General features: G+C 41.2%; 1 protein-coding gene across 1 annotated transcript in view; it reads right to left on the minus strand.

Annotated features, from left to right (window-relative positions):
* Window positions 1-13,639, minus strand: part of camkmt (calmodulin-lysine N-methyltransferase) — a gene marked incomplete at both ends in the record, with an annotated part of 92,431 nt that extends 78,792 nt beyond the window's left edge. Inside the window, 3 exons of the mRNA XM_079229469.1 lie at window positions 11,690-11,754; window positions 12,196-12,374; window positions 13,478-13,639. Of these exons, the coding sequence (XP_079085595.1) occupies window positions 11,690-11,754; window positions 12,196-12,374; window positions 13,478-13,639 (406 nt within the window). The remainder of the gene's footprint in view (window positions 1-11,689; window positions 11,755-12,195; window positions 12,375-13,477) is intronic.
* Window positions 13,640-13,963: the final 324 nt, after the last annotated feature.

Genomic DNA, 13,963 nt, shown 5'->3' on the forward strand with positions numbered 1-13,963 from the left:
ACACACACACTTCATTCTTTCCAGTAATAGCTTGTCAAAGCAGCCGACTAACTGAAGCTAAATAATGCCTTATACACAATTGGGCATTATCCGCAAGGCTAGCTAGCCTCTCACCACAGCCGCCCAGGGGCTAATGTCCAAATGAGATGGTTCATTTCAGCTCTCTCTGTCTCTCGCTCGCTCTCTTCCACTTTCACTTTCACTTTTCTGTGTTTATCTTCATGACCTTGTCCTGTTTCCCCCATGGAGGTAAAGGACAGGAGGCAGGAGAGGTAGAGGGGAGAGACAGGGTGAGGAGAGGAGATAAGGGGTGATGGCCATGGCTTCTGGGGTTTTTTGTGTGTGTTGGAGAGGGGCATTAAAGGATGGAGAGAGAGAGACGCATACAAGGAGAGACAGGAAGCTTTAGGCCATAGACCATAGACCAAGAAGCCTCTTAAGTGATCTGATTGCCTTGCTAGGGAGCTGCAGTGACCAACACAGAATGGTTACTAATAATACATCTCCATTTAGACTGACCCTGCAAACACATGCATTCACCTGAAGACACACACACACACACACACACACGCAAAGAGAAAGGCAAACACATACACTTATGTTAACAAAAGAGATCACTCTCTTGTCTCATAATTCCAAACAAAAACTAAAACACATAAGCACATAAAGAAAAGTCTAAAAAGAAACAGAGACAGACCATCCTGGCTCTGTCCATATCCTTTAGCAGACAGGCAAAAGTGAATGACACTTATTTTCAATTGATCAGCAAAGCCGTGTGTGTGTGTGTGTGTGTGTGTGTGTGTGTGTGTGTGTGTGTGTGTGTGTGTGTGTGTGTGTGTGTGTGTGTGTGTGTGTGTGCGTGTGTGTGTGCAGGATGAGAATGGGCTTAAATGATGTTCATTGATCAGCTTTAGGCCTATGGCCCACTTAGGGCACGCCATGTGTTTGCACTCACACAGAGGTACAACACACACACACACACACACACACACACACACACACACACACACACATCATAAGTGGATGGTGGACCGAGAACTGCACAGACAGAAAGTAAAGAGGGAAAACAAATGGATTCAGTCGAGGAGGAGGAAATAGAGAATGGACGAAAGAAAAGGGAATGAAAGAAAATATTTAGAAAGTGGATCAAACTACTCCCAATTCATTTAAAACAGTGTTATTATGTATTTTATTTCTTCCATTGTTTGTCATTTCACATTTTACATTGTAACTAATAATAATATTAATACTGTATAACATATATTTTCAGAGATAGTTGCGAAACGGGAAAATCTTACTGTCACAACCCTACAAGTAAGTGTCAAAAGACAAATAATAGCCAGGCATCCGTGGGCACACACACACACACACACACACACACACACACACACACACACACACACACACACACACACACACACACACACACACACACACACACACACACAGTGGAGTCATACAAAGACTTAGAGCACCCCCAACTGGGGGATGGCACCAGCAAAAAGAGACAGAGGGAAGCACATGTACAACAAGCACATGTGCAAACACAAGTTGTGCATTCACATAAATGCTCTGCCCATACAGTAGCTTATACTTATTATAAAGGCGTACTATTCATGTATTCTTTCTCTGTCTATTTTTTTCCCTTCCGCTCTCTGTACTTAGACACTTCACACCCCTTATGTGTGTGTTATGTAGCTTATAGTGTTTGTGTAGTGTAGTTATAGCTGAGCAAATGTTTTCCCACACACAGTCCAAACAAAGGCCAGGTGACACTCACATTCACACACTCACACACACATCCACATCCACAAACACACACGTACACACACCATGAAAGAGGTGCAATTAGAGCATCCCACTCCAATTAACCAGCTCTCTAAACAAATCCACATTAGGCCCTCCATTGTGCCTGCGCTCGAAAACAGCCACTTGGGAAAGCAGCATAAAAGCTCCAACTGTATTTCTCCTCCAGGACACGTGCGTGTGTGCGTCAGTATGTGTTTTCTGTGTGTGCAGACTGGAAGTGGTTACACACTGGCACAGAACCCGGGCTGTTATGATTATGGTGGAGATGGGAAGATTGTGCAATCACTGGTGGGTGGAGAGAGTGAGAGGAAGGCAGTGAGGGTGAGGAAGAAGCACAGCAGAGAGGAAAGCAATGAAACCAAGAGGGAAGATGTTACCAGCAGCACAGGAAGAGAAACTGTCATAGTAAGCGACAACTGTGCTGCTGAGTGAACCATCTTTTAACAATCTTCCAAAATGTATTGTTTACTTTAAAGAAAGCTTCTCCTTGTTTCTTACCAGGGGACTAGGTGAACTATAACATTATATTCATTTTATTAATTTTTTTAAAGACAGCTAAGATAAAAGTTTGTAACTAGACTCTAAAAATCACAAAAGGGTAAAAGAAAGAAAAATGTAGGGTCCTGAAAAAGATGCCTCACTTACCCCTCCCTGTATGAGAGACACAGAGAGAGAGAGAGAGAGAGAGAGAGAGAGAGAGAGAGAGAGAGAGAGAGAGAGAGAGAGAGAGAGAGAGAGAGAAAGGCCCAGTGGGGCAGCACAGAGAATTTGGAGGGGACCCGTCTAGCAACCTGGTTGCACACCAATCTTCCTGTAATCCTTTCAGTTCCTACTGAGACACACCCACTTACATGTTAAGTACACGCACACATATCACACACATGTTTGCTATGTGCATGTGCTTATAAGCCTTAAAGAAAAAAAAAAAGGTTTTGTGTTCGTCAACATCAGAACCTAGTGGTATATCAGGCCTCTACCCCTGTATCTTCAGAGATAAGGGGTACAAGAGTTCAAGAGAATAAAACACGATGTTGGAAACTGTGTCATTGCTCCTTCATTTCTACCTCTACCCCTTCCTAATCTCCAAAAACAAAAAATTCAGCCCCCAGATCCTGGGGTGTGAAAATAACTATTTTAACCAGAGAACCTAGAATCATGTAAGAGGACACTCATTTTGATCCAGAAATCCAAGATGGCTACCATCCAGTGGAGTGAAAAATAACTTTTGAACAGGGAGGTAAAATGGTTTTCAGTGAAAATTGTTCATTTAAGTTTGCCTTTTAAACTATATTTGATCATTTATTCCGAGTGACCTGTAGATCATGACATTACCTTTCAAATTATGTATAATACGCCGCAGTGTGGCAAAATGTCGCCTTCCCTACAAGCTACATAAACAACAAATACTTCATTGACAGAAAAACTACTGTTTGTAGGCTGCAGAAGATTTAGAGACTCCAAAAAAACAATGCTCAACTGTTTTTGCAACTTCAGCAGCACTATCTGTACTTAAAATGGATTGCTTTGTACGGTAAAGCATGTGGGCTCCGACAGGGACTGTGCATGGTGCTTTCAGGTGTACCTCGAAAACTCTGACAAACTCAACCTCCTGCCATCTACTGTAGTGGATCTTCTTTTTGTTGTTGACTGGTGAAAAAAGTGACTATTGTTCCATATTAATACATTATTTAAATGTCACTATGGACTTAAAAACATATCCATCATTGAATCTTGGTTTGAGAGGAAAAGAGAGAGAGAGGGGGGTGGGAGCTAGAGAGAGAGAGATCGAGAGAGTTTCAGCCTCAGCTGGCAAACACAAAGGTCTGTGGCGCCATGGCCTGCTGTGGACAGAATAAGAGAGTTAAAGAGGTGTGTGCAAAGTGGGTGAATGTGAAATAGGCCTAAAACTCATCAAAAGCTATATAACCTCATAATTAAGGTTGCTCATGTTGTAGTGTTTCATAACCTTTGCATCACAAAGATATATTTGATCATTGTCTTTAACTCTATCTAACTTCTTCGGCTAAAATCAAATATTTGTCCTATTATATGCTGAAATGAAGGACGAAAGCCACAGACCAATATGGCAGTTTGCCGTTACAACAGCTATAACAGCTTCAGGCCCTTCAGCCTGGAGCCCCAGAGAGATGCTACAGCTAGTTAGCGATTAAGGAAGTCTCTCAGGGGGGCACTTGAAAATCAGTTAACTTTCCCCTCAAAGGCCCACGCTAGCTCCCATTAGCATTCAGCACGCCCATTAGCAACAACACCTACTTTAATATTAGCGCAGACAGCTGCCCCTCTGGGGCTATTTAGGAAGTCTCCAGACAGAAAGAGACTGACAGAGTGAACAAGTACTGGAGCAGTTTGTGCATTAAAGCTGTAGAGTGAGTCACTAAGCAAGTTAATGGCTCCTTAGCTAAATAACCAACACATCAGCAGTTTCAGGACAAGTTGACAGGCTGTTGTGGCTTTTTGAAAACGTCACATCAACTAAGGATCAATGTATTGATCATATTTGATAAATCTCCACGTTTGCAACAACTACATATATTTTTGCATGCCCATCTCAAGCTGTAAATTAAACAGAAGACAAAGTTAAAGCCATTACCTGCGGTACTAGCTTAGGAGTTGGTACATCTTTCGGGGGCAAGAACTAAACCTAACACAATGTTTCTGAGCTCTTAAAATGTTTCCAAGGACAGGATAAAAGGTTTTGGTGATCAAAAAAAGCTTTACGTTTCTATTCCTTCAATGGTGGAAAATAGAGACATAGACCCTTTTGTGAGAGGAAACTTACAACAAAAAACATAATTTCCTTGACGGGGAACAGTTTTCTTGCAATGTGGCAAATGTGACAATCTGGAAAGAAAGAAATATATCGGAAAAAAACTACAGAAATATACTTCACATCAGATGAAAAAGGTGAAACCAATGCAAAGCAAGGTATTCTGAAACACACGTACAAACACAAACTGAGTGTTTTGGATGGAAGCCAAAGCCTATTCCCATATGACCGTGTAGCCATTTACTAGAGCCGTTTACCTCCCCGACCAACACACTAATCACATTAATCATCTATTTGTTTTAAAACATCATCAGGGACATTCACACATTGCACACACATAAACAAGCACATGCACACTGCACTGTGTGCACTTGTGCCTTTGGAAGTACACATGGTGCACTTGATGGGAACAAGAGGGAGGAGAGCCAAATTAACTAGCATGCACTAATCACTTAGCTCTCTAATGCAAGCTTGCTTCGCACATGTGTGTGCGTGTACATACATTTATGGTGCACAAAAATACTCAGACCGACACAATGACAAAGTATGCATGGACAGTAAGTGTGACAGCTAGATCTTGCTATACATGTACTGGGTACATGCTTCAATCTAGTTCAATATTTAATAGTATAGCTCTAATTCAACAGCTTTCTAAAAATGTGTGAATGTAGACTTCTTACTTAATACTTGAAGCTCCATACATTTGTGCCATTCTCCTGTAGTCTACTATCGTGCAGTTATACCCAAGGGGGTATTCATCATTGTGACTGCAGGTGATTATTTAAAGGATTATTTATTGCCTGCCCAGGCTTCTCCAATAAAAAGTAAATAGCCTCTCAGTAGCTACAAACAGAGAAAAGAATATCTTTTCTCTGTTTGTTCTCTTTTAGCTTTGAATGAACCATTATGCTTGTGTACTGACCGAAATATTTAACTTAGAATTTAGTGATCTAAAAAAGAAGGATTCCTAGCTATGATTACAACAAAAGTTGGCATAGCAACTTATTACACATATACTTGTGCTACAAAAGTATTAACAGCACGGCGGGAGCCCTTCTTTGTCCAGCCTCCTTAGCTTTTATTACATCTTGTATACTTTCTTAAAATACAAAAAAAAAAAATTCGCATGAATAAAAGCTTAAAAGATAACATGATGAGGTAGAGTATATTGTATTTAATGTGATTTGGTCCACTCGATTGCATGATGTTTCAACTGTTAATCACAACTCAATGATATACTCTCTTTTTCTTTGTGTGTGTCTGTGTGTGTTACATGGTTGGAGGGGCCGGTGTATGCTGAGCTTAGGCACCATAGGGGACATTGCCAGGAGGGGCACATAGGGGTTGGGTGACTTAAATGGAGAAAAATCCAATAATTGTATCCGTCCAAAGGGAGGGTGAGCTTTTTTTGGGTGGGGGGGGGACCCTGTTATTACTCTTTCTTTTTTCTTTCTCTCTTTCATTCCATCTCCTAATTCTAGGGTGAGGGGGTAACCTAAGAAAGGAAGGGAACGAAGTGGAGAGACATGAGGGTTACGGGCTGAGCTTGCTGTTAAAGTATGTCCTTGTAATTAGCTGAGTATTAGCAGCGGTGACAATGCAAGAGCACTGGGCAGGGAAGCACCCTTTAACGCTCTACTCATTTCCTGAACTTAATCCCCACCGCTTACTGGTAATAGTGCAAACGTGCACACGCATCTGGACACACACACACACACAATCATTCAGTCATGCACAAATTCACATAATCAACTGCTGGATATAATAGGAGAAGACTCCCTGAACAAAGTTACACCAAGCAGCTCACCTTCAATCCCTATTATGTTAAAAGTCACAATGGTTTAATGCAGGGAATTTCAGTGTGCACATGCATGTGTGTTCATGCACATAAACATTTATGTCTGCATCTGCACATTAGCTTCAACTTGTGTTCAGATATAGCGTGGCGACTGTTTACTTCTCGAGTGTCAAGATGCTTCCAACACCCAACAGTACTTCAGGCAAGTCCCTGTTTCTTGTTTCCTCCAGTGAACGGATGGAGAAGACAAGGCCACAGAAGCGAAAATCAATTACTTTCAATTAAGTCAACCGGCAACTCTTTCAATGTGCCCTCAAGCCACACAAGTCTTGCTACCACTACCTTCAACCCCCATTCCTGCACCACAAAGTGACACAGACACACAGACACACAGACACACACACACACACAGACACACACACACACACACACACACACACACACACACACACACACTTTAAAAGCTAGATCCACTCACTGTGTGACTGTCTTTGTGTTTAGTGGTTATATTAGTTTAGAAACATTAACTGTGGCAGTGGCTAAAAATTATCTTAAACAACAGATATGAAGCATTTTAGTCAAGAACATATTCGAGATAGCAAACAACATATAAAAATAGCATTTACTTGTGCTCGGTGAGATTCATTTGTGTTGCACTATGAGAAATAAACTCTACAGCCCAGTTGGGGTTGTTAGCTCATTGTCGTAGAATGTATTTACATATTAAAAAGAATCTCTGATACCACTGACATTACAAGGTACTTACATCAAATGTCTTGGAAAGTTTAAAATAAGCTCAGACTCTATTAACAATATACATATGTTTTCCTTTCTAATAGTGACAATGTACATTTTAGTTGCAATGCACTTTGGAAAATACATTCCTTTTATTTCACTGCATTATTTTATCTGTATTTCATCTTTAAGCAAGGGTCCTGGACTGACTCATAATCAAATCTCATGGTCAACCAAAAGTAAACTGAGGTGTGCGTTATTGGTTATGGTCACAATATATAATGATAATGATATAACAAAATATAAAAAAGATTGCAGGCAAAGGAGCAATTAACAACCGCTCTAAAGAACAGGAGAAAATTACAGAATGGGCATGGACCAATTGTATTAGATTGTGAGGAGGTTTGTGTGGCATTCTTGTTTCACATTGATTTTTGTTCCATTAGTTTAAATCAGAATTGTAAGAGACACCTGAGCTCAGTCCAGAGCACACCAGTAGAGAACAATTTCTATAGAGCGCATGGTATAAACGGCGCAGAGGGGGACCACAAACCTTGTCATTGACACAACCGTCTGAGAGAGCGTGTGTCTGTGTATGTGTGTATGCCTGCCAGCTCCCAGTCTAGCTCTATTGTCTAACAAGGTCTAATTAGCACTATGGCACAATGAATTAGCATAATTATGCAAACAGGGCTCCGCTAAAGGCTTGGCACAAGGGGAGGCTACGGGGGGGCACCTATTACAACACACACAAATGCTAATATGTGCATGCACACACACAGTCACAAAGAATGCTGAGACACCAGTACAACAAATTAAACATGCATACATGATTGTGACAGAACCACTGGATACAGAAAACACAAACACACACCTGTCCAAAGCTGCGACAGGAAGTGACAAGAACACAAGGCTGTTGAGAACATTGATGACTTGCTTATTTGGTAGGGTACGTTAACTATGGTGACATTTATCCTCTCTGTCACTAACGGTCCCATAACACAGCTAACATCAGAGAGACACACAGAAATGACCAGCTAACCAGTATCCCCCTCCTCACTGCTCTCCCTTATAACATTCAAGTATTCAGGGCTTACAGCATTTACCAGTGGGGGTGATAGGTGAAGACTGTGGGAGATAATAGGGATGACTGAGAGGCTGAAAGGCTAGTAGCCATTCAGACAATGACAACTGTAGTGAAGAAGGCTCTATTAGGCTTCATTAGGATGCTTGGCTCTTGATTACCCGCACAAAGATGCACACACTAATGCAGGAACAGGGAAAGCAATGCTCTAAATTAGTCTGAAGTCCTAGCTACTTCTATGGCGTCCAGTGGAGGACAGATCATGTTTGCCTGTATGTTAATGTGACCTCTGTCTGCAACATGAACCAAACTAGTAACCCCACAACCCAACAAGCCCCTTTACCAATAGCCCAGCAATGTCAACAAGCTCTTCCTAAACCCTCTCAAACACATGACACACCTCCAGATGCATTCTTGGTCACCTAACCCCAAGGGCCTGTATTGTGTCCTTAAATCCTGATCCCTAGCAGGAAAGAAGCACCCCTAAAACCCCAAGCAACGGCCGTACAAAGCTCTCTTAAAATTACAAGCCCCCACGTCAGCTAGACAACCAGGAAGGTCGAAAGTTCAGAGTTTAAATTGTTCAAAGTGATCAAGACCAGTCTGAAATAGGCCCAATTATTCATTGACGACATACAACCAGTTACAAATGTAACTGCCGTTCCACGACTTTTAAATGACCACAAGAGGGGGTGCTTTGTGTAACTACATATAGTTACACAAAGCATTTTAAAGTGAAAGCACACAATTAAAAATGAAATGCTTTTTATATGCTCCATCTTTTATAGCTACAATCAAATCCCATTTTGTTTCCTTTCCACCATAAGTCACCTGTCAGATGGATGTGCCCCGATTAGACTGCGTATAATCTGAACCTGCTCATCAGAAAAGTTATTAAAGAAAATAATTATTTGTACAAGAGCATGCCCTGTGTTACAGCACAGGCTGTTAGGTAAAGGAAAGTAAATTATACACACATTCTCCATTAAACATGGTTTCATTTAGGCTTGAATCTTTCCTAAAAAGAAAAAAAATGCTTAATAGATTTAGGTAGAGGTGCCCTATAATCCACACATTTAAAACTCTATGTTGCCTGATTCCCTTCAGTGATATGATGTCATAGGATACACTCCATTTCCTAAAACACTTTCAATGAGACGTCTTGTCAGCTCCTCTGGTCTTGAAATAAAACCATTGACTTCAGCTTATCGTCACCTTAAGAAACAACATATTGTTCACATACGTGCACAGTGGTGGGACAAACACAATAGCCGGGTGAGAGGGTCATGCTGGGAGGAGGTAGCAATTCTAAGCTGAGTCTACACATTTTGGAGGCAGTGGACTAATCCGGCCAGGCTTTTTAGCCTGCTATTCAGGAGGACAAGGACCCCTAGGATTTTGGCTTGTCCACACCTCAGGGGTGGGGGATTATCAAGATAGCAGGAAAGGTGGAGAGGATGTGATGGTGGGCGAAGACGTGAATATGTGTTCATTAGCAAGACTGTGGGGAAGTGCATGGCTGTAAATCTTTGTGAGGAGCCAATGTAAGCAGGTGTGTGTGCATTTGTGTATTTAGAGGGATTTCTATCTGACTCCCATCCCCAAAAAAATACCCCAGAGCTCTGACAGGGTCACCTCTAGGCCTTTCAGAGCCTCCTCTCAACCAATCCTAATTGATCTCACGCATTACTAGTCCCAAACATGGGATGGAGAACAGGAGGGAGATGGCTGGCTCATTGTTTGAGGAACGAGGTCCCGTTGCTAGTGGCTCTCCACTCCTGACACAGGAGACACACAAATCCACACACGCACACACTCCACCTCTGGCATGCCCACCCACCATCTCCCCCCTTTCTCCTCTCCCCACCTTTATGCTCTCATCTCCGGCTGTGCTAATCCACCGGCCAAGTCAGGAACTCAGTTACCCATCTGGCCAAGCACGACTCCAGCTGGGAGGAAAGAGGGATGGAGGGGGTGGAAGAAAGAAAGAGGAGAAAGGGTAAGAGGGGTAAGATTGAGAAAGCGGGATGAGGGGGTATACTGCAAGCAGTCAGGAAATGTCTGGTGTGAGGAAAGAGAAATGAGGGAGGATATCTTTATATTAGCTTCTACTTTATAGAAACAAGAGGAAGAGAATAAAGAAAAAACTGGGGGTGAGGAATCTGCAAATCAGGAACAGCACAGTGAGAGTGCCACAAGGTAAAAACATTATGACTTCTTCATTTTTATCTCTACAAAGTAAAAACTATTGATCCTATTGTTTCTTTGTAGAGAAAAGGGATTATCCATTCCAGCAGGTTGGAATGAGAGCAGCCACAGAGTCATGACTTATATAGTCTGATCCCAGTGTTCAATGAAGTAGCCCTCGGCATAACCTTCACCTCTGACCCTGACTCCAGCCATCTGGCTGGTTAACGCTAGCCTAGGACTTTTAGCATAACCTATCACATGCCTGCATTGACCTAGACAGAAAGAGGTATATAATAACTGCAAAGGGGCCACGTCGAAATCAGATTTGTATAATTGTATTAACACGTGTTTTTGTTGTTGTTTCTATTGATCCATGTCGTTGTTGCAATGTTTTATACTGCTACTGAGGTGTAGCCAAAGACAAATTTCCACTAAGTTGGACAATAAAGTTGTATTGTATACAAATTAACATTGGTAATGCAAAACAATACAACTGCAATTACTTATAACTGAGAATAAGTCTCTGTAATCTCATAAAGAAATTACTTAAGTGGAGTGTTCCAAAAATTACAGATAGTGTGTGTAGCTGACATGACTGATTTCACTCTTGCAAACAGGAGGCATGCATGTCTGGTTGAAATACCTCTATGACACGATTCATGACAGGACGGAAAACATTTATCTCAGATGTATTAAATCTAAAAAAGACATATGGAATAACTGAACATTACAGAAGGAAACCAGAAGTAAACTCAGTCAAGCTAAATGCCTCACAAAAACTTGACAGAATGAAGGTGAAATCAGGGCTCTTGTGTTTCAGGTGATGCTAACATCATAGAGCATGTGCAAACCCCTGTTTGCATCATGCTCTTTCCTTTCTCCCAAACTACTCATCACTGTCGACTGAAGCAAAAAGAAGACTGGAGCCCAATTTTCCGCCAAAGGACATTTGAAGGTAGTTGGGAGGAATGAGTACATGGTAAACTGCTTAAGAAGCCACACAAGAGACATAGAGATGGAATCAAACATCCTGCATCAAACCCTCAATCAAACACTAACAGCATCAGGCAAACCCAAAGTTGTAGAGAGTGAGAGTGAGAGTGTGTGTGTGTGTGTGTGTGTGTGTGTGTGTGTGTGTGTGTGTGTGTGTGTGTGTGTGTGTGTCAGAATGGGATCAAATCCAGGGAGTAATGCAAGTAAAGCAAACTCACTGGAAATAATCACATACACACAAACATATTACAAACACAATGCCTTCTAGTAGTAAGATAAAATATGTACTTACAGACATTACCGGTGTTGTCAAAACTTTTGAGCACTTCATTAACTCTGATAGGGCCCAGGTTATCCCTAAAAGACCCAACAAATAGAGGATCACACAGCAGTTTGGAAGAATACTGTACTTTTTCTTACAGAAAGCAAAGCAAGACAAATAATCTTTGGCATTGTTCTAAAAGGAAATATACCGAAAAGTGACTAACCTTGACAATACTGAGTTGTACTTTTTTTTTTTTTTTTTTTGCTTAATTCAATTTGACAAACAATTTTTACATTTGATTTTAGATTAGATTAAAACAAACAAAATATTCTAGATGTGATCAGGTGATGTTATCACCATCTGCTAATTTACAGAATGGCACTGTATAAATCTGGAAAGGGTTCAATACTGACTTTTACCCAACTAGTCTGATGTGGCATCATGAAACTACTCCTTGTGGTGCACTGTCACCATGCTTTATCTGTGCCTGCATGAAACTAGAGCCTTACGTGCATCCATTCAAGTGTCTGTACCTGAGCAAGGCACTATATTCAGGAAAGTAGACACTTCTGTACTCCACCCAGACGTCATCTGAGTTATCACTGGAGTCTTGTGTCAGAAGCCTTTTCCTGCTGAAAAGGTCAAACGTTGCGAACCTGCGAACAGACACCTGTTTGACCTCTGGAGTGTCCGCCTGCTTCTGACGCAACACCTGTGAGAGTTGGGAGTGGAAAGAAAGGGGAGTTATTGGATTTAAATTTCCACTAAATAGCTGGTAAATATTCGCATGAGCTGTAAAGTATCAGCATTTACCAAATGAATCATGTTTTCCTGTTTTGACAGTGAAAGGTTTTATTTCAAACAAACAAGACGACCGTGACAAGCAATGGAGGAGAAAGACATTTTGGACAAATTTTACATTTCTCATTCGTCCAGAAGTTCAATAACAAAGTCATGTTTACCTGATATTAATTAAATGAAAGGCTACTTTAAACATAACGTACAGAATTAATTTGCATCTTTTCATCATTAACTGTAAAAAACTGAATTCATTACATTATATATTGTAGTTCTTTCTTTCTTTCTTACAGCATATATCTATCCATCTATCTATCTATGTATTCTGGTGGTCCCCACATAAAGGGCATTACTGCGCCAAGAGGAAGAAATGCAGAATGCAAGACGGCCCCATTGGAGGGAGCTATTCCTGTCACCCGAGTGTAATGCCTGTGTAATGCCCATCTATGGGGAAGAAGCACAAGCCCTACTTTTACAGCTCCTGCTCTTACTTGTACAAGGTTCTTGCACATGTAATGCTAATCATAATCTGTAGCCAGAGGAGAGAGCGAGAGATATATTCTTACTAGAGACAAATAAACTGTAAAGCTGGAATGTATTGTTATAAAATTACTCATTAATAAAAATTACAGAAGGTAAGGATTCAAGTACTAACAGTTACATGCCAAAGCAGATCAGTGTACTAATGAACAAATATTGCTTAACAAACAAACTGCTATTCTATGTAACAGACTAATACTGTTATATTACATATAGGCAATGTCCATGCCAATATGTTTCCCATCTTGAGTTTGAATAAATACTATTAGGGAAGAAACATGACAGGGAGAAAGCTTACTACAATGTGTTCCCATCACCATAGTGAGGGACAGATATTCTGACGGACGAACAAAAACGAGAAATGCTCAACAAGGCATTTTATGTTGAACATTCAACACATTTTTGTAAAACATGCACGCACAAAATAGTCTAAAGCCACATGAGGTTTGTGCTTTCCTCTTTTGAGGATAACAATACCTGTCTCAGTAGAGTCCACCTGGCCCTTGCAACATCAGGAGTACCACAGGTTTCAACCAGGGAGCTGTGGGAATTAGCTGCGCAGGTGTCTTGATTAATATGTTTCCTCAAAGGCGAAGCCGGCTCGGTCGTTTCTGCAGTACCGTTTGAGTCCCTCTCCATTTTATCTTCGAAGGTGTGGGCGGGAATAAACCTTTGAACAAATGTGCCGGGTGTAGGGTTTTCACAGTTATCGGTAGAAATGTGGTTGTATAAAAATAACGTTTTTTTTCTCCCTCAAAACAACTCAGAAGGCGGAAATGGTCGCAGATACGCTTGACTGTAATCACCTGTTACACCCACAATGGAAACATGCTACTTCCGTACACTTTTGGCGTTCGAGGCATAGCAATGGATTATCGAAACAACAATCCCGGATTGTCCCCTCCAAACCGACGGTTGCGCGTGTCTGAATTCGATTACTTTTGTCTGTCTTCACCCGCTACG

This window comes from Taurulus bubalis, assembly GCF_910589615.1.
Source record: "Taurulus bubalis genome assembly, chromosome: 14".
Taxonomy (NCBI): Eukaryota; Metazoa; Chordata; class Actinopteri; order Perciformes; family Cottidae; genus Taurulus; species Taurulus bubalis.